Source organism: Fusarium oxysporum, chromosome XI, assembly GCF_013085055.1.
Source record: "Fusarium oxysporum Fo47 chromosome XI, complete sequence".
In the NCBI taxonomy this organism is placed as follows: Eukaryota; Fungi; Ascomycota; class Sordariomycetes; order Hypocreales; family Nectriaceae; genus Fusarium; species Fusarium oxysporum.
In genome coordinates, this window is record NC_072850.1 from 639,509 (window position 1) to 660,120 (window position 20,612).

The following is a 20,612-nucleotide window of genomic DNA, read 5'->3' on the forward strand; positions in this document are numbered from 1 at the left end:
TCAAGAGGCAGATCTCTCGCAGACTTCCTCCAAAGGGCTTCAGTGTTTTCACCCACAAGCGTCTTAGCTCGCTGCATTGGTCTGCGAGTAAAATCTGTGACTCTCTGGCATGGTACATGTATGTTGCATATGCGCCAGCCTACTGTATATCTCCACAGCCCTTTTGCTCGTCTGGCATAGTGTCCTGCACGATTCCTTGAAACGCCGCGAAAGGAAGCTCCGAGCTCGGGGGTGAAAGGAATGTGACTGAGCGAACAAACCTTGCAATGCGCGAGAAATTCGCATGTTGAAGTTTTGATAATCCTTCAGGTGTTGGCTCCAGCTTGATTGACTTGAACGTTGAAGCGTTGATGAAGTCAAGATTGGCAAATCGCTGATGCGTTAATCTCAGAATTTCGAGGTCTTGTAGCGCGTTTTTGCCAGATACGTTAGCTCATCCTCTTACTTAATGATATGGTTATCCGTAACTAAACCTGTAAGCTTTTGAATTGGCGTCATTGGTCAAGGCGTTGACAACGTTGATGATGATTTCTGTAGGTAATCCAATGAGGCCGCCTGAAAAGTTGGGATTGGCCATTTTTACTGGTACACACTGACAGGATATGTGTGAAAAAATACCTGTCGAAATCAATTCAGATCAAGGAGGTGTGCGGTATAGGTAATATATAAGCAAGACGCAGCATTCTGTCCAGTCGGTTATTGGGTCGGTCATCATGGCGCAGTGCCCTCAGCCTCAGTGTAGCGGACGGGGTGGAGAATATTTGCGATTACTGTTCTTCACTGGGTATACATTATAATAATGGGGCTCTGATGCTAAGCAGCCCCCTGTTCATCCATCCTTTACCTGTAACGTTTACTGGGTGGTAAATGATGACCTTCGGTGCTAAAAGTCTCAACGAGGGCATTAGAGATTAGTCAACGCACCCAGAGTCTTGCAACAAGGTCGAAAACCATGACTGGAGCTGACCGAAACTCCCATGACCACATTGGAATTGAAATAAGCCTCATCAAAATACCAACACCAAAGCTCCCCCCGTCTAACTAAAATCTCCTCCGGATTCTTCCTCCTGTTGACGTGTTCTTTGGTAGCCTTCCTGCTCTCTCAGACGAATCTGAAAATATCCTTCATCGCCTTCACAACCAACTGTAACTGTCTTCCTCCATAGTTCAGACTTGGAAGATTGTTGAGCCAAATCGTTTGTGCCGTCTGGTGGTTTGGATGCAAGAGCAAGAACCAACATGTCTCCGAAATTGTCCCAATCTGAGCCTTGCCAAGGATCCTTGGATTGTATGATTTTGACCAGATGTGTCAAAACCATCAGGACGTGCAGAAGGAGGAAAGTAAATGCCAAGGGGATTCCGCGGCTGCTCTCAAAGCGATAGGCGTATGTGTAGTAATACCGTATGAAGAGTATCGCGTCCTCTTGTTTTGTTGAATCATTTGACTGTTCAGTCTGCGGCTTATAGCCAGGCGACAAGAAGACGTTTCCTGTTTGAGCAAGTCCGTCGGTAATATGCAAAGCAAGAGCATGTTCATAACATCTTGGAACGAAGGAAGGAGCAGCTTCACATATCTCTGCCATAGAGTCAAAAACCGACTTATGGGAGAAAGTCGCAATTCCATCCATCCACTTGTCCTCTAAATGTATGAAGTCACTCGACCTGTTACTAATGCTTTGAACTATTGGCTCTTCGAAATTGCTCCAAGTTTGGAATGACCGGGGTAGCTCAATCCATGTATCGGCAGCAGACCAACGGGCAAACACCAAACAAAGTGTGAACTTGTTCTCGGAGGAGCCAAAAAGGATGTCGGCGCTCACTGGCCAGTTTTTGTTGGCTCGAAGGTTTAGAAATCGGTGGTCGCCCCGTGTGAGGTTATGTAAGTCCACGCCAGCTAAGTCCTTGTCGCCATCAAGTGTAAGCGTCTCATTTAACAATACAGAAGAGAAATTGAAGAAATGAGAGTCTGGAAGACCATATTGACATTTAACAGCTAGCAAAGGCTGTTTCCATGCTGTTCCGTCCCCATGGCCTTGAATCTGTTGCTTGCAAGTAGTTAGCCATGGTCCTGGAAATGCTTGGGCGCCTCTATTGACTGCAACTCGTAGTAGGGTTGCCACAATGGATAATGGACATGTAGCATAGGTTATTTCATTTTCTTGCGCGAGAGAGACTGATTGGGGCCCTTCATCATAGTTGCTATAGCTGATGTTTGAAAACTCCATTTCATCAAAATTGGTATGTAGATCGACGTCAACGCCAGCTCTAAGGAAAGCTTTTATAGGATCAACTAGAGATTGGACTCCAGGTAAAGGTATTGACTCAGAACCAAGCACTGTTCTGTATTCAATATGAGGTAACCACTTAACGAGTGGCGAACCCCCGTCGTCGGCAAAAGCATCAAAATCGTCGTTTTTCCACCAACCAAGCCGAGGAATCATAGCAATGGCGGATAGCGGGCTGGCTGCAATGCAGAGGATTGAGACGGACACAATCATGGCGCCTGTTGCCCATTGATGTTTGGTATTTTTGCTAGATTTGAATGTTGGAGCCCATAGCTGACGACTTGCGAGGTACCGAAACGGTGCTGCTAGGTAGAAGGAGGATGGCAGGAAACCAAGTGGAACACCGATGTCTTGTCGATCGAGTCCATAAGATATTCGGTAAAGAAGGATATCTCCTAAAGAAAGAAGAAGGACCGTTTCGTGCGCCTTCGCCGCAAATTGAAGAGCGTTCAATCCTTCATTTGAGGGTTCCTTCCAGTTAACCTTAGCGATATAGAGGGAGAGAAGTGCCAGTGTGATAATGACAGGTGGTAAATGCATGATCGAAAAGTGACGCAGAGCTGACATTCTTTTGCTTTTGCGGGTACACAAATTCCGAAAGAAGGCAAGACGACGCGATCTCCAAATGCCACTAATGGAAAACAAGAAGTTTCTTCTTTTCCGTGATTTTTTTACATTGAGCTGGTCAACTGTAGGGGCTTCTGGGTCTGGACTTGGGATTGCGGCAGCGAGACCTGGGTCATCTACCTACCAACAGTGAGAATGTATCGCAAACGCCGCGCAGAAAATTGCTCACCAGTGGCACTGAGGAGCCAACTCTCGTGTTGTTGGAATAAACCGTGGCAAGTTCGTGGTCATCGTCGCCTTGCATGCTGGGTAGCTTGTATTGTGTTGTGTTCGTGTTGGCAGTTCAGTTAACATGTAATGATGGGTAATCAGAGGAGGAGGAGGAAGAAGAAGAAAAGATGGAACCAACATTTTAAGCGCAGTATTCAAAGTCTTACATGCATGAATTCAGCCTGTGACGTAAATATCTGGCCATCTTGTACTTTGTATCTAATCAGGCTCTGGATGCTTGAAGATACTTTAAGGGATATAGGAAAAGCCTATATTATAATATCTATACTTAGGGTTATTATTAAAGGACTTATTAGATTATTAGAAACTTTAAAAAATCAGTTAATAGCTTATAGAGGGGTTATAGAAGGTTTGTAAGTAATGAAATCTTATACCGCCTTTTGTTGTTTTTTCTGACTTCCTAGGGTCCCCTGTCATAAGCAAGGAGGTAGGATAAAACTTTTAACCGCGACCTCCGTAGGTCCGTGGAGTTAGACTGACTAATAAAATTATGCTCTAAAACTCTATAAACACCCTACCCTGTAGCAACTTAATTACTTCAACGACGATAACTTCATTTATTTACAACTTATTTAAATAGAATCCAATAGTAATATAATATATATTATTTTAATTGCTAGACTTTTCTCTTTAATATTTTATATATTAACCTCTTGCCTAAATGCATATATTACGTCGGTAAGGAAGTAAATTAATTAGTATATTAATTTATACTAGTATTATTACTGCCTATGCTGATTTATTATATTTTATTAACTTTATTTAATTAACTTTATTATTTTTAAGGAGCTTTATTTAGGGAAATATCTTATAGATATTTAGCTTTAATTACTTCTAAATATACTTAATTAGGTTAAGATTTAGACTATAAGCAGGCTAATTAATCTAGGATAACTTATATTCTAGTAGCTAATTAGTTATTAACTCTAAGGTATATATATAAGTATTATTCTATTAAAAATAGTAAGATCTAGTCTAAATAAGAAGTAAACCTTCTAATAATACCTCCTAATAGCTTTATAATATATATCCTCTTCTTCTTATAGTTTAATTATAGATTATAATAATAATAATAAATTTACTATCTTTCTAGATAGCTCTTTAAACTATAATTAATAATTAAGACTTCTTATAAATTATAATATTAATTAATTTCTTTATAAACTTCTTATAAGGCTTCTAGAAGACCTAGCCTTATTTATAATTAGGTTATAATTAAACTATAGACTTATTACTAAAAATTATCTAAGGATATTATTAGATTAGTAATCTCTTCCTAAAGGGTATTTATATATAAACTTTAAAATAATATACCTTTAGTAATTCTTTAATATCTTCCTTTTAAGCTTAATACTAAGAAAGCTACTAATAAGTAATTTCTATAAATAGTAAAATTCTTTATATAACCCTCTATTTATAACTATAATAATATTTAATAACTTAGTATAAAGTTATTTATAAGATTATACTACCTAAAAAGTTAATTAGCTTTTTATATATAATCCTATAGTTATATTTAAGTAAAATTAATATAAATTAAATCTGCTAAACTATAAGTTTCCTAGGATGCCTAGAATAACTCTTTTTATCTAAGGTTTAGTAAATTTTCTAGTATTAAAAGATCTTAAAGATAGCAGCTAGTAAATATCTAGCCTTAGTTATAATATCTTAGTATAATTTCCTGCTTTTTACAGCCTAAATAATAAGAGCTTTTATAGTCTTACTAAATTTATAGTTTTTTTTAGCGCTTTATGCATATAATTAATAAAATTCTAGCCTTTTGCGATATATTTTATCAAAGTTATAGACGTTAAAAGAAAATAGATAAGTTCACTTTTACGGTGGTGGATTACACGTTGGCGGGGCAGCGTTTACAGACTTTTGGAGCATAATTTGACTCTCGGGTGGCATAATCAACCAGTGGATATCTTGAACAAATAATAGTAGCCAGAAGTGACACCTCGCTGGTGTGAAACAAGCCAACAGCGCATGGCTGCCTGTTCTCAAATCTTTCTTAATTGACATTGACCGGTCAATTCTGGGCTGGCGCAAGGGGCTGGATTGCTTGGGTTATGGTATATCATGCAGGGCGGCCGGTAGCTACTAATCACTCAATTTAAGCTTAGAGTTCGACGAATATTTCCAGAAAGACCGCTTTGGGCTGTGAAAATCAGGAAAAAGGCTGTATAAATATTTCGTGGCATAATGTAATGATACGCAGCCGGTACCGGCTTGAAGGATTGAACGACAGCCGAAATCTGTTCCCAGGATCCAGTAGGGCTTCCACATCATATATGCATAATATGCTATATCTAACAAGTATAAATAATCGGACAAGGTAAGAGTAAAGAGGCTAAATCTATAAATAGAAGGCGATACTATCTAGGTATATCCTGCCCTAAAAGGGGGCTATTAGAGAGAGTAGAGTTCAGAGATAAAAGCCATTTATCCCCAAAACAAGCAACAGCGACCAATGACCTCTCAGTCGACCGTCTCCAAGCCTCTCAGCCGCGTTACTCTCTGATGGCGCAGTTGCAGAAGGTACTGCAGTGGTTGTTGATGACGCGGTCGCGGCACTCTCCGGGGTTGAAGTAGCCTCAGCTTCACTGTTGACATGACTCGGAGTTTGCGAGGAATCTAACCATGGCTGCACCGTCGTAGCAGGATGCTGTAAGATAGTTGACGCCTTTTTCTCAACTAGAACCGACTTGGGACATAGCTCGTCCATGCGCTCACGCTGGGTTATGATCCAACTGTTGGCAGGACTGTAATGGCTTATATCGAATCCCCAGAGACGTCGGACATAACAAGGCTCGCAGAGGTACTTGGCAGGAAGTTCTTCATAATCGTCCAAATCGGGGAACGAATCGATGATAGCTATAACGGATCAGCATTGGGCAATATACAGCAATTCTTCACGAACCATTGCAGTATTTTCCTGTTTTGGCATCTTTGTCGCAAATCTGTCTCCGACCCTCCACCATATTCGGCGCACGCATCCCCTCCGGTTCGCAGTATTTAGCAAAGGCTGCGGCCCATTCTTGGAGGGAGTCGCCGCACTTTTTGGCGCAGATACTATCAGTGATGGTGAAATCATCGCCCTCTTCGATTGAGCCTTGCCAACCGGTGCTCCCTGCATCGTCAAGGCTGGCATCGCAGTCGATGTCTGTCAACATCACCTTGCCACAAGCCTCGGGCCCACCGTCTTCAACCCATTGTTTCACGACGTACTCCTTGTAAGCAAGAAAAGCGCTCGCGCTCCAGAGGAGGTGAGATGCGAGAAGGACTGTGGATAGCTTCATAGTATAATAGCCCAACAATTGAAAGAGTGAAATTGGAGGGTTTTAGAAAGAAAGGAATGAGACAATGGCTTATAAAGCACGAACCTGCAAATTGCGGCTTCGTCTGCTTTATGGGAGAGAGAAGATGAAGGCTCGTGATAATGACCGCGGCCAAATGATGTGTCACTCGCATTGTTTAAATGGGCCTACCAATAGGACCTCTGGAATAAAATTGTGACCTAGGGGCCAAGGACGCCAAGTCGGCTGAACAGACACTGCAACCGATCACAATCCCTGTCTAGCGCTGTTCACGACCCTTATTTGATGTAACAAGCTGTTGGTTGTCGGTTATAAAAACCAAAAGTACCATCATTGTTGTCTGATTTGAACGTGAAGTGGATATTCTAATAAATGGATAGCGAGTCATAAGTGAAAACCCATAGATGCGCGTTAGGCAACCGGGCGAGGTGGAACTCACCGTCGGAATAGACGAAACTTCGAGACTTAATCTAAGCTTAACCTGTACCCCATAATAATGATACGCCGGTTACAACAAGTCGCCTTGACGCGATATGCTCAACAACATAACCGTCCACTGCGAATATCACGCAGACACACTTGTGTACGACTGCTCACGTCCTTCAAGCCTTATAATCACCACGCCAGCCGGATCTACCAAAACAATTCCCGTGATGAGAAGTAGTAAGAGAAGCGCTGGAGGGAGCTTATTATTCGGCCAAATTGCCGGACAAGTATGAATGGGAATACCTTCGCCTGTTCACTGCTTTTATGGAATGCTGGTCTCATAAGTAAAGATAATGGAGTTCAAGGTCCTAAGTAAGATATACACTGATAACCAATAAGTATAGTTATCTAGATAGTAAGACTATACAATGATAGAATAATTAACACAGAATTTGAAGCCGCTTAATTATCTTTAGCAAACTCGTTATGAAGTGCACTACTAAAAGAGATTAAAGAAGCCGCATTGAATTGATGAAGTATGCTTAGTATGAGAAAGACAAAATAGGTCATTAGATCTCGTTGTACTCTTCCCTATAAGTCTTTCAGTCGGAACGACTTGCCGTCATGATAACGACAAGAGAAAAAAGTCACGTGAGCGGATTTCACGATCCGTTGTGGCTAAACCCCTCTCGCTCTTCCTATATTTCTCACCCATCCAGATACCAGTTGCGTACCAAAATGGAAGACACCGGGCTGAGAAGGACCCATCGCGCTTGCGCCCCTTGTAGGTATGTTACTGCTCAATATCAATCAGCTGTCCTGTACTAAATCCATGCATAGACGTAAGAAGGTTAAATGCCCTGGAGAGCGTCCGATATGCTCGTTCTGTCAGCGTCTAGGGCAAGCTTGCGAGTACAAGGCCGTCGAGACCTTTTCTCCACAAGAGATTCAGAATCAGATTTCGGGAATTGTAAGTATATGGACTTGCGCGCGTAGAAGTTATGCCGGGGGACTTCCAAACGACTGTCCTGAATAACTCTTCGCTGCATATGTTGATGATTGGTGTAGAATGACCGCATTGATACGCTGGAAAATAAAATGGACCAGATATTACAAACACTTAGGTATATGAATTCCGTTGCATGGTGTGAAAGAAGCTTACGGTATAACTCCTACGAGTCATCTTAACCCGAACGCTACATCCCCTGGGGTATCACAGGTTGGCGCTTCCGTTCCGAATACCATACAGCCTCAATCCATCACGCCAGCACAGGAGCAACGTATCTCTGAACCGTAAGATCACTTCCAAACAGATCATCGATTGTTGATATCTCATGCTGATCAGATGGAATAGATCAAACTCAGAAGATCAGGAACTACTCAGAGCAGGCCAACTCTACCAGACTTGGTGTCACAATCAACCCGTCCATATGTTTCGACAAGAGGACTTCCTCGATACTCTGAAGCATCGCGATACGGAGCTACAACTTGCTGTCAAAATGCTCACTTATCGGTTCCCTCCGAGACAGATCAGCGCTGACATGAATGCCACGCTATGTCTTTTATCTGCGTCATGTCGGAAGTTGGTGACGGACCGTTTTTACGATGGCAAGATAAGACTTTCGACGCTACAGACTCTCTGTCTCCTCAGCATGATCAGCTTCTCGGGTGAGCTTTGCTATCTAATCCCTCTCACGTTCAACAACAATTCTAAAACATGGGATTACAGAAGGATATGTGATGCAAGCTGGCCTGGACCTCGATATGGCGAATTACTTTGCCAATGGACTACCCCTTGGTTCAAGTCTAGGAGATCCTTTCGAATATTCTCTATGCATTCAAGCTATCTCGTTACTGCAGAACTTACAGGGATCCATCCCAGATGTTGCAAAACCTGCTAATATTCAAGGGACTCTCCAGAGTGCCAATCATCTTCTGGAACTTATCAACCACCGTGCAGAAAGGTTTTCATTATCACGCGAGCCCAGCTTGCAAACAGAACCAAATGATAATCAAGGTATTTTGGCATACATGTCACAAGCTGCCAAGGTCTGGCATTTGGCAAGGGCATATGCAGCGATGAGAATTGGACCAGATAGCCCTCCACCTTGGAACCCACAGTCTGACTATGCACTCGTCAATTTACGTAACCTTGAGCTTGACTGCCGCTTCCCCCTTGTCTACCGCTTTGCTACCAATAACTTCGGCGAAGCTCCACCGGAGGAACTACAGCAGCGTCGAGATTACTGGGGCCCGTGGATATTTATCCAGTTCATACACGCGGCTATACCAACTCTGCTAAATCATCCGTTCCTCTTATCTCTCCGACTGAAGAACTTTCGGCATATGATCCCTCAGACATTTATGTATCAGTCATTTGATCTTATCTCGAAACATACAGCCTGGACTATCTGCTACCTCGATTTGCTGGAACAGCAGCAGTTTGAGATAACGGACCCTACGATAGCACATGCGGTTGTCATAGTTGCAACGATCCATCTACAGCACAGCTTTGTCGAGGATAATGTGCTGCGTACAAAAGCACAGCGTGGTTATGACAAATGCATGCGGTTCTTGGACCATATGGGTTCCAATTGGCCGGTTGTCTTCACTATGGTGAGTCTCGGGTCTTAGATAAGATCAAGTCCTAAAACATTGCTGACACTCATCCAGACCCAGAAGCTCCGTAAATTACAAGATAGCATAACCACTGTTCCAGCGACTAGCGGCGGGTCTGGTGACAATCAGCGATCATGGTCCATAGACGCGCAACTACTCTGGGAGATCCTGATCTACGAGAAGTCTGGGCACGACAACAGCTCTTCCGATAAATCGATGTACGATGATATTATAACCTCGGATACTGAGCATAGCGAGCAAGACACGGGCGGAGGTTTCGCTATAGTCGGCTCGGCAGGTATTTCCGGTCACAAGGGATCGCTGAGAGAAATCTCGGCATATGCACCCCAAGACAAAGATCCTTACGAGACATTGGGTAACCTCGCTACTCCCAGCGGGAATAGGCCTAGAATGCAGGAATCTAGTATTTTTGGGGACGTACCAGACTGTGGCACGATAGATCAGGATAACTTTCTCTTACAAGCTGAGGATTTTGGACGAGCAGTTACGGATTGGATGAACCTCGACATGGCCGACATTTCATAGCATGAACACAAATGTTCTTGTATCCAGTCGCTGCCGCGTGGATTGTGCAAGCCTCCATGTTCATGTCGGGACGCGATCCGTTCCCGGCTGTGGAACCCGATGCGCACCGGATATCTAGCCCTAGTCTGGTAAAGAAACATGCTATAAGCACGGCGCCGCCCCCCGTCCCCGCACAGCTGCAGCAGTTGCAGTGCATTCAATTACGCTGCCATCTATCTGGATTATTTATAGGGAGTGCCGAGACTGCTTGATTTGGGTATGCAAGCCAAACTTCTTCTGTCCCCATCGGCCTTCTTTCCAGTCACAGCTTATCGTTCCAAGATGCATATCCAAGATATCACTGTGTTTAGCTACGATGCCAACTACCGATACGGCACATACTCCATGTCACACAGCCGCTTAGCCAAGGGCCACAAGTCCCTCGTCGTCAGGATCCGCTCCAACGACGGCTTTGAGGGTTGGGCCGAAACTGCGCCTCTTGGTAGTGACTATCTCCCAAGTTCATTCACCGGTGAACTAGCAGCCATACAAGAGCTCGGTCCCCAACTCTTGGGCCTGGACCCGAGATCACCTGCAGCTATCGACGATGTTATGGATCGTGCGATGATGGGTGCTTATGCAGCAAAAGCGGTCATTGATATGGCTTGCTGGGATATTCTCGGAAAGTCTCTTGGTTTGCCAACAGCGATTCTTTTCGGCGGATATCTTACCGAGAGACCGAGGGCCTTTTCTGTTATCGGCATCCGAGAGACAGAAGCTGCTGTGACTCAGGCGAAAGACGAGTTCGGGAAGGGCGCGACTACGATGCAGCTCAAGGCTGGAGATAATCCCCTTGTTGATGCGCAGCGGGTTAGAGCTATTCGCGCTGCTTTACCAGATCATGTTGTGCTCTGGGTCGATGCAAACGGTGGCTGGACTCTAGACGAGGCATTAAGTTTTGCCCGCACCATCGGGCAAGAGATTGCTATTGGAGTTGAGCAGCCCTGCCGTACACTTCACGACTGCGCGGAGTTCGGTCGTCGCACAGGTCTACCAATTACACTCGACGAGAGTATCGTCACGTTAGCTGATCTCTTTGAAGCTCATGCAGCTGGTATAACAGGCGTGAACATCAAGCCATCTCGTGTCGGTGGACTTACAAAGGCCCGGCTCATTCGCGATGCGGCTGTTGCGCTCGACATGGTCATAAACTGCGATGATACCTGGGGTTCTGCTTTAACGACGGCTCAGAACGTTCTGTTGGCTACTACTACCCCGAGCCATCGTTTGCGCGCTGTAGATTTGTTTTGTGAATGGACGGAGCCGCTTATTGCTGATATTCCGAGGATGGAAGAAGATGGGAGAATCACGCCTAGCACTGAGCCTGGAAATGGTTATACGGCTATTGTTATGGATATGCTAGGGGAACCGTTGGCTTATATTACTTCTAAGTAGTAGTTGGTCAAGAAGCTTAAGAGTTGCTAGGATCTTAAGTCTATATAGTCTACCTTACTTCCATACGCTAGCAAAGAGTTTAAAGGTTCAAAATTCAATCACTTACTTAATAACATATCGCAAATACTAAAGTTCATCTTGAGAATAATTATTCGAGAATAGCCTTCTGTAAAACAAGCTATGTATATGTCTTATCGTTATAGATATCTTAGCTTCGTTACTTATTAGCTATATAGAGAGTTCTTGGCCCTGATGTTAAATTCTAGGCCTACTTAGCTACACAAGCATTATCTTATTATGTCAAGCCCTTCCATGGAACAAAAGTGTTATAATATAACCTACAAACTCCGAAAGGCCTAGTGGGATACCTGTATGATGTTGTAAGGCAATTACGTTGTAATGATGATTGAATAGTGGATTGAATAAGCCTTGCGCAATTTCTTGTTTTAACGTCTGTCTCGCCTCCAATTAGCACGGTCCTTTCTTTACTGGGCCAGCTCAGCCAATATCACTAGTGAAGGAATAGCATTGGAAAGGCATGCTTAATTGTTCAGTAAGCTATTCACTCCAGCATATAAGTGATGCCCGGCCTCACTGCTATCTGAGCTTAGATCCAGAAGATCTAGAAGAATCTTGACCTTAAAGATTCTCCTGTGCCCATTCATCTAGATTACCGTAAACATGTAGCCAAAGGGAAGTATGGTCCAGATCCTAGCACGAGTTAAGTTAGCTTCTCGTATTCCTGTGTCATTGAGCAAATGGATATATCACTTACATGCGTCCTCGGATCGGCATCAACCTCTCTAAACGCCTTGATAGCAGCTTCACCCGCCGTCGGCGCAATGCCAACCTTTTTCGCAGCCTCGATACCAATAGTAAGGTCTTTCACACTGAGCGCCGGCGCAAACGCTCTCTTATACTTGTTGCTAGACGGGGCCTCAGGAACAAGACCAGGGACCGGCTGCTCGAGTCCCATCACCCAAGAATTCGCAGTTCCCTCTCTAATGCACTTATAGAGAGCTTTCTTGTCGATTCCGTATTTGAGCCCGATTGCCATTCCTTCCGTTGCGACCAGGTTGTTGGCGAGGGTGATGTAGTTGTGCGCTATCTTAGCAACTTGACCCATGCCAAGACCGCCGCAGAATGTGATTGTGCTGGGTATACCAACGAGGGATAAGGTGTCATAGATACGCTGGCCTATTTTGTCGTCTGCGTTTGGCTCGGGATGGCCGACCATGAAGGATAGGGTTCCTGCGTTGGCACCCCACATTCCACCTGATACCGTAGCTTCGACAAAGCTACCAAGTCCAGCATCGATGATTGTCTTGCCAAGCTCCTGTGTAAACTCAATCTCAATGGTACTGCAGTCAATCATCAGGCGCTCAGGGTTTTTGGTAGCTGCGATGACACCATTTTCGGGATCGAGATAGACCTTGCGAACATGGGGGCCTGCGGGAAGACTGGAGAGGACGGCTCCAGCGCCGACTTTGTTTACAAGATCTTTTGGCGAGGAAGCGACTTCGATCTTGCCATAGCTGCCGAAGTCGTTGATGAGTCGTTGGATGATGGCCTGATCGAGGTCTAGAACCTGAAGAGTTGAGGAAGCGGGAATCTTCTTGCGGAGGTTACTGGCTATGCCATAGCCGATGATGCCAAGGCCTTGATGGATTAAGTTCTTGTTCGTTTATAAATGTTCTGAGGTTTGAAAACATACCAATAACACCGAAATCTGTCGCCATTGCTATAAACGATGATCCTTGTCGACGCAGGTGTCCTTGGAGAGGCAGTAGTCAGGCAATTGAGTGCGAAACACAGCACGAAGCTATTTCTCTGGTGACGTTGAGTGATTCCCAAGGCACGAAGCTGATCCTTCTTATCATTTTCTCCATGAACATAGGTTTCAGTGCATGACCCCGTCTTCGCCCGCTCACGTGAGCCACCGACTTCATCACTAGCCTCTCGAATCCCTCTTCGGCCTGCTTGCAATTCCCCTATTGACTCTGAATCTTTCTCCTCATGATGGCGGGGACGCACTCACGGTCCGAGTAGAACTAAGCCTTTTTGCATGGCTGTGGGGACGGTCCGTGTTGATGTTGCTCTGTGATAGGCCCAAGGTTTGGAATTGTCCAAGTCCCCAACTTCACCAGAGATTCGAGTTTGACAATGATTACAGCTCTAGGCCCGAGGAGACCCGAAGGCGAGGATAATTAAACTTGGACGTGGAACTATATCCATATTAGACGCGGGAAAAATCAAGACGTTTTGAAATACTGTCTAGCCCTTGGATAGGTGAAAGGACTTGGATAGACAGGCTGTACAGTAGAGGTTATCAATAGTACATGAGCATATTCTTCGTATTATGAATAGAAATTTTAAATGTCTTGATACTTCTATTATAGGAAGCACAATTGCAAACATGGGAGGGAGGTATACGCGAATGCACAACTCATATCACGAATAGTTCAGTTTATGTCTGGATTGCCAGAGGGGCTAGTCAGTATGTGGCTTTTCGCGATATGTAGATGAATATGACCTTAGCTGGTTATCCGGAACCACGACTGAATACAATCCATCGTTAACATTTAACTGGTTAATAAAGTTCCTATTGTGGCTTGTCTGTTTGGAATGACAGATGCGGGGTATCCCTCTTTAGATCCATTGTGTTAGATATAAAGCCACGAGGTTAGCGATTATTTATTAGCTTTATCAGCGCTATAACCCATTCTTTAATAAGCAAATTTAAAAAGACTAGTATCTCCCTGTCATTGCTTCCTTGCAGTACTTGCCTCTTTTAAAATATATAATCGCTATGCCAACCGGATCCACTCTAACCATCTCCTAGAAGAGAAGTAGTATAAAGAGCATTATAGATAATTTAATATTTAGCAAAATTACTACTATAAGCATAAATAGTAGAATGCTTTATGGCCCTGCAGTTATTTAATCCTATGGCAAGTGATTAGATGCATAGCAGCCTGAAGAAGGTATTTAAGATGAAAAAGAGGGGACTGGCTCCTGATGGAAAAGATTGTTCTGCCTTGATAACTTGGTTTTGCTAGCAACTTGCTTTGTTTTAGCTACAGAATGGAAATGATGTTGAAGTTGATTAACTGCTATAGAAACCAGTAAGCGAATGATCCAGCGTACGCATCCTCCCTAAGAAACTCTCCACCAAACCCAGAAAGAACATCAAGACGCAAGGTACACTATACCCACTCAGCTACAATAACCCAACTGGCTTCCTAACCGCAGTTGACTGCATGTGCTGGGTACTTGTTAGGCTGAGAGGTGAGGCGCAGATGACCTTCCCAAGTTCCACCATGGGACAGCACACAACAGCCCATGATAGCTCCATGCTTATGCTGCCAATCAGCACAGTCCTTCACCGCCGCCAGGATAGTCTTCGTCTCAGCCGTAGTCTTGCAATCATGGCCACTGGTAGTCGCCAGGTACGCATAGCCCTCAATCATATGACCGTTCGAGTCGGTGCCAGTCGTCATGGAGCAAGAATTGTGGTTCGACTTGCTCTTGATAATGTCGGCGATCTGCTTGTAGATATTTATGCCCGCCTCAGCAGCCAGGATGGTAGTGCCAGCAGCCAAGGCCACCGTAGCCCACGCCGTGACGTCGATGTGGCGACGCTTCTCAAAGACAGAGATGTAGCCGGGATCAACGAGGTCCAAAGTTGCCGTGAGGTTGGAGTCTACGCCGTTCCATTGCTTGACGAGAGGATTGTAGCCTATGCGCTGACTTGACTTGTCATAGAACCCAAGACTCGGTTCAACAAAGCCAAATGCGAGGCAAGCAACCCAAGTTTTGCTGAGGTTGACCATGATCCTGATGATATGCGTATGATAACTGCGGCGGCGTCTAGAATAAAGATGAGGAGTAAGAACTGAAGATCTCCCATAGTATTGGTTGGAAGGGTGTAGAGAATATGTGTAACTGAGGGATCAGAGGGTCTTTTTATATTTGGGAGCACTCTCTGTCGCTCGTTGCTCGTTTTCCAAGGCTCTCTCGTTTTCGCTGCTTTGACCTGCAATTCCGGCTTTTCGAAGGATTGAAAAACTTGATCGTGCTGGTTGTTGGCTCTAGTCGTTGGTTGTTGGTTGTTGGTTGTTGGTTGTATATAAATGGATTGAACAAGGGTTTCATGTGAGGGACCGGATGAAACGGAACAATTCACAAGGTGCATGTGATGGCTGTTGGCTCTAGTAAGGACTAACAACGCATATAGAACCTTTCCCACAATTCATCCTCCTGCATTCCAAAAGCCAACCCATCGCATGTCGCTATCACTTGAAATATGGAAACTTGCGCTTAATCGTAGAAAAAGAGTTTACCGCCAAGCGCGCTATAAGCTTAACAAGACAGGCGAATTTCCCTAGTATTGGTGAGGTTTTTGGGCTCTCCTAAGCGCTGGCTGCATCCGGCCCTGATTATAAAGTTTATCTCGGAAAGAAAAGTGCCGGTTTATGCGACAAATCTCTCGACCTAGCGCTTTGACCGGCAACGCGGCACAACCCGTTGGTGTAATGCGGCAAATAGTATTCCTTTTACCAGGTCATTCAGAACACTACTGGTTCTGAGATAAAAATGCCTCAGTAACATTCGCGGCAGAAAATGACTGTTATCTGTTGGCCTACTGCTTCGGCGATTACCACTTGCAGGCAGGCGATGGATGAGCTTCGGTATAGCACGGGAAAAATGAGCTGAATAATGATCCAGTGTTTACGATCATCACTTAAGCCTTGAGCACGGAAAATATATCTTAAGAAGTAATGTTGAGTATTATCTAGAGAAGACAATCAATTTGTGCAGCCTAGTTCGGAACCGAGTAACAGGAGATGAAAGCTTCAAAACGCTGGTGTCATCTTTGGCAATACAGACTCTTAGTGAACTACCCTATCAATACATACCAATGGCCAACACCCTAATGAACAACGCTAGCCACCCCTTTCGCAGTCTGAACCCCCTCAACCTGTTCCCCAGCCCACTTATTCCCATCGAATACATGTCTATATACGCCCGAATTACTCAACTTCTTATAAAACACATACATTTTATCCTCATAAACAACAGAACAAATATCCTCCTTGATATCATCGCAGTCCGATATAAGCATGGCGCCGGTCTTCTTAGAAAGCGTTATCCAACGCTTCCCATCAAAGGCATTATACCACAGTTTCTTAACGTCAGCCTCGCCGTATCCTCGATGCATCAGATACAGCTTGTTCTGATAAACCGCTGCCGTAACACCGGATGTCGCCAATCGAGCAAGGGTATGTGCCTTTTCCCAGCGCCTTCCGTCAAAGGCAACATAAGCATACCTGTGGGAGCTGAAGCCGTATCTAGGAAGATAGAACAGGTATATCTTGTCGTTGAATACAACAGCGGTAAAGCCCTGTGAGTAAAGAACCGAAATGCCCTGATTCGGCGCCCACTCAACACGGAACGTCTCATGCATATCCATCCACACGGCTTGAATCTCAAATATAAAAGGCTTATCATCCGCAAAGGTCCTTTTACTTGCCCTGACGATTATTCTGTGACACGCGGAATACCCGTCTTCAAGGTATTCAGAACATCCTTGCTGATCTGCGACACCTCCCCCATGACCCTCTTAATATCATCCAGCGTTGCGATGAGATGGTTGACTTGTATCTCCATTTTTTCGTAATCCTTCTTCTTGTTCATGTATTCATGTTGCGCAGGCAACATCTTGATCTCTCCCTCAATCTCAGCAATACTCTTCCTCGCAGCTTCTTGTTTCGGTGAGAGCATCTCCTCAGTCTTGTCAAGATCCTTCTTCGCTTGCTCGTAAGCAGCCTCGAGTTCCTCGCTCTTCATTACCAATGCTTCGAGCAGTCTGATTTGACGATTCAGATCTTCTCTTTCATCCTTTAACATCTCCTCGATCCAGGCCGCGAGTCCTCTGTTGACGAGACCATCGAGCGCTCTTCCAAACTGGTCGATCTTTCTGGCTGCTTCGTTGATCGCCACTTCGATGCTCCGGAAGGCTGGAGGGTCCATTATGGCTTTTCCCGCGTGTCGGAGTTCTGCATCGATTGCTTTTCGAGCATGCGCTTCTTCGAGACCTAGCGTGGCTTCTGTGAGCTTGGCGACCTGAGAAGGTGTTAGCTGATGCATATACGTGTATGAAGGGCCAAATGGCACGTACCCAATATGCCTTGTCATACCATGCACAATGATTCAGGTTCCACTCGCAATTCCTCTTCCAATCATACCGCGTTTTTTCGAGTCCTGTCGAGGTCAGAGTTTGTCGGTGGCTCAAAGGTCGAGTACTTACGACCCCACCATTGCCAACTTCTGTCCGCCTCCCTGTAGCTTCTCAATGCATCTCCCCAACTCGCGTCTCGACTATCTATCAATCTCTTCTTCTCTCTCTCCATAGCATCCCTTTTCACCTTTTATTTCTTAATCTCATCATCATACTTCTTCTTCATCTCTGTCTTCTTGGTGCCAAGCCGCCTTCTTGCCTCATCTCTCAAATTTCGCTGCTTTTCAATCTCCTTCTCATTTCTCTCCTTGGCCTCCTTTGCTTCTCGGTAAGCCTCTACGTACTTATCGAACTCATCATGAAGTCCCCTCAATAACTCGTTCTCTTTATCAATCTCATCCCGCTTCTTCAAGACTTCTGCAGTGCACTTCTTTTCTAGCTTATCCAGCTCACTCTTCATTGCTTTCAGGGCAGCTTTCTTCTGGGCGAGTTTTGTGGTCAAGTCGCTCCGTGCATTGTCGATGGCCTTGTCGGCTAGTTTATGCAGTGCGTCAATACCGTTCGTGATGCCTTGCAAGATAACACCCAAGATGTCAGTCTTCAAGATTGCCTCGAAGCTCATCTCAGCCCCTTCAAGAGAATTGTGATTCTTTACCACGACATCAGCTTTGAGGCTCAACAGCAAGCTCTCGGTCAGCTTGATCTTGATATCAACTTTGAGGTACTGCTCTTGGATGTCAAGGTCAAGAAACACACTGATCTCGAGGCTGTAGTACCGGATCCTGCCGTCAATGAACAACTTCTGCCTGTCTTTGGTCATCTCAATATCCATCGTTGCCCGATCAACGCCCTCTCGCGTAGATGTAATTTCAAGACCGCCGACCTTGAAATTGTCAATGCCGGCTTTGATAACAACGCCATTTTCATCAAATCTACCGTAGAACTCTCCTTTCTTGCCAAAGCACTACATCTTGCCTTGCACCTGAATACCACGATCGTAATAGCGACCCAAAAACTCAGCACCAGATGAGACATATAGCTTAAGGTCCTTGAAGACTAGCTTGTCCTCCGTACCTTTCATCTGCTGCATTGCTTGGTTATCAATGAGGACGCCAGCGAGCTGGATAATTTCCATGGCATCAAGATTGTTCATCTCAAGTTGGAAGACTGCCTCGGCGCTGGTAACACGTAGACCCATGTCGAGCTTCGCACGGAACTTTCCAATATCGACTTGTCCTCGGAGAGCAATTTCACTAGGTTCCGTTAGGGTTTTAGACTAACAGTAAACGCGGGACTTACTCTGGTCCAGTAACGAGAACAGTCGCGTATGTAAAGCCTGTTCCGAACCCGAGCTGAGAAAAGACCATGTTCTTGTTCAGATTAAATGGATTCACCCATTTAGAATCATCAGACATTTTCCTACCAAGCCGTTAGCAGTGCATCATCACAGCATGCCACCAAACTTCCAATTCTCCTCTCGCACCCTTGAAGCTTCCAACAATGACTCCCTCCACAGAAATAGGATCTGAGTCTTTGAAGGCCAAAGTCAATGTTGCGTGGATGTTCAACTCTGGCCCCGTAGACGACTTGATGGCGATAGTAGTACCGAAGCTGTGGAGGTATGCAGTATCCGAAAGTTGCAACTAAAACACATCAGAACGATCCAGCGTGGGCATACTTGGGGGCTTACTTTGAAGGACTCGGGGAGATCACAGTAGCACTGATTTTGCCGTTCGAAGTTATCGATAAGACGAGTGTGAGTCCTTCCAACTTCTTCTTCCCGTTGAGTTCCTCAAGCTGTGGGAAGGAGAGGATGGTGGTACAAAGCTGCAGGCCTAATCAAGATGTTAACTCGACAAATTAAAGCATCGGATATGTACTTACCTTTGACAACAGGATAGTTGTACGCATCAACCGTTCCCAAGACGTCCCAGTTGTCTGGCTCCTTCTCTTCTTCCTCTTCATCCTCATCCTCATCCTCTTCTCTCTTGTCTTTGTCCTCATCTCTCTCTTCCTCCTTCAAATCCTTATCAGGCTTCTCCTCCTCAGCGACTTTGAGCACATCAAGGCTGTTTATCCAGATTTCGCCATCTGACACCTCATTGGTAATCGCCTTGGGCTTCACCTCATCACTCTTCTCTTTATCACCATCGGTCTTCTTTTTCTTCTCATTACCATCTTCATCTTCTTTCTTGTCATCTTTATTTTTCTTCTTCCTCTCATGAGATGAAGCGATAAGTGCAATGTTCCTCAATTCCAGGTTAAGAAAGTTATCCTCTGGAATATCATTCCAGATCTCTCTCAACCTGACGTTCTCAATAGCACCGAATGCCAGCCACTCCCTCTTCTCCTTGTCTTTCTTCTGCTCAGTGTAAAGTCCGACCTTGATGGCGACCTTGTTGATTTCGACCACACCTAGAATGCCGAATCTGCTTCCTCTCTTGATTCTTTTCGTCTTGTGATCCTTCTCTTTCTTTTCAGATGGAGTCTTGGCAGATGATTTATCACTTGACTTGACCAGACTCTTCTCTGCCACCTCACCATCTTGATCCTTGCCGAGTACCTCGGGTTTGCTCTCGCCAGTGGGCTTAGAGTCCTTCTTGTCCTTGCCACTCTTCTCATCCGGCTTCTCCTCATTCTTCTTGGACTTGAACCCAAAGAAGGTCTCCAAGCCCGCTTTTTTAATCATGATCTCAGTATCAGGGATCTTGACGTCTGAAATACCACCTTGGACAGTCACTCCCTCACTCGCAAGGGTAAGGCTCCCGACTGCGCTCGAATGTTCGTTGAAAGTGACTTTTCCGTTGGGCTCAAGGGCTTTCCTAGTAGTCTTCTCTTCTCTCGACTTCTTACTCGACAACTTGAGTTTCATCTCTTTGAAAG

At 44.8% G+C, this 20,612-nt stretch overlaps 7 protein-coding genes across 7 annotated transcripts; 1 reads left to right on the forward strand and 6 right to left on the reverse strand.

The window, feature by feature from the left end:
- Positions 1-1,037: 1,037 nt before the first annotated feature.
- FOBCDRAFT_244923 (uncharacterized protein) lies at positions 1,038-2,852 on the reverse strand (the record flags this gene model as incomplete). Its single annotated transcript, XM_031192188.3, has 1 exon — positions 1,038-2,852. The coding sequence occupies one exon, from the start codon at positions 2,850-2,852 to the stop codon at positions 1,038-1,040; it is 1,815 nt and encodes a 604-aa protein (XP_031031034.3).
- Positions 2,853-5,388: 2,536 nt separating this feature from the next.
- On the reverse strand, positions 5,389-6,541 carry FOBCDRAFT_324106 (uncharacterized protein). Its single transcript, XM_031192190.3, has 2 exons — positions 6,067-6,541; positions 5,389-6,020 (listed from the first exon to the last, which is right to left on the reverse strand). Exons 1-2 carry the CDS (start codon positions 6,443-6,445, stop codon positions 5,572-5,574), a joined length of 828 nt encoding a protein of 275 aa, XP_031031036.2. The 5' UTR covers positions 6,446-6,541; the 3' UTR covers positions 5,389-5,571.
- A 972-nt stretch (positions 6,542-7,513) lies between these two features.
- On the forward strand, positions 7,514-11,598 carry FOBCDRAFT_253904 (uncharacterized protein; the record flags this gene model as incomplete). Its single annotated transcript, XM_059611070.1, has 10 exons — positions 7,514-7,540; positions 7,609-7,673; positions 7,730-7,859; positions 7,958-8,013; positions 8,069-8,182; positions 8,244-8,557; positions 8,619-9,505; positions 9,563-9,932; positions 10,082-10,182; positions 10,286-11,598. 10 exons carry the CDS (start codon positions 7,514-7,516, stop codon positions 11,486-11,488), a joined length of 3,267 nt encoding a protein of 1,088 aa, XP_059466136.1. The 3' UTR covers positions 11,489-11,598.
- Positions 11,599-12,127: 529 nt separating this feature from the next.
- FOBCDRAFT_281069 (NAD binding domain of 6-phosphogluconate dehydrogenase-domain-containing protein) lies at positions 12,128-13,227 on the reverse strand (the record flags this gene model as incomplete). The annotated part of the gene is made up of 3 exons (XM_031192193.2): positions 12,128-12,199; positions 12,264-13,147; positions 13,203-13,227. The coding sequence occupies 3 exons, from the start codon at positions 13,225-13,227 to the stop codon at positions 12,128-12,130; spliced, it is 981 nt and encodes a 326-aa protein (XP_031031039.2).
- Positions 13,228-14,496: 1,269 nt separating this feature from the next.
- On the reverse strand, positions 14,497-15,598 carry FOBCDRAFT_233306 (uncharacterized protein). Its single transcript, XM_031192194.3, has one exon. The coding sequence runs from the start codon at positions 15,319-15,321 to the stop codon at positions 14,731-14,733; it is 591 nt and encodes a 196-aa protein (XP_031031040.2). The 5' UTR covers positions 15,322-15,598; the 3' UTR covers positions 14,497-14,730.
- An 823-nt stretch (positions 15,599-16,421) lies between these two features.
- Positions 16,422-16,955, reverse strand: FOBCDRAFT_281071 (uncharacterized protein; the record flags this gene model as incomplete). The annotated part of the gene is made up of 1 exon (XM_054707457.1): positions 16,422-16,955. One exon carries the CDS (start codon positions 16,953-16,955, stop codon positions 16,422-16,424), a length of 534 nt encoding a protein of 177 aa, XP_054563432.1.
- On the reverse strand, positions 16,940-20,601 carry FOBCDRAFT_286099 (uncharacterized protein; the record flags this gene model as incomplete). Its single annotated transcript, XM_059611681.1, has 9 exons — positions 16,940-17,614; positions 17,670-17,752; positions 17,799-17,830; positions 17,945-18,612; positions 18,712-18,982; positions 19,029-19,148; positions 19,188-19,340; positions 19,420-19,564; positions 19,614-20,601. The coding sequence occupies 9 exons, from the start codon at positions 20,599-20,601 to the stop codon at positions 17,030-17,032; spliced, it is 3,045 nt and encodes a 1,014-aa protein (XP_059468039.1). The 3' UTR covers positions 16,940-17,029.
- Positions 20,602-20,612: the final 11 nt, after the last annotated feature.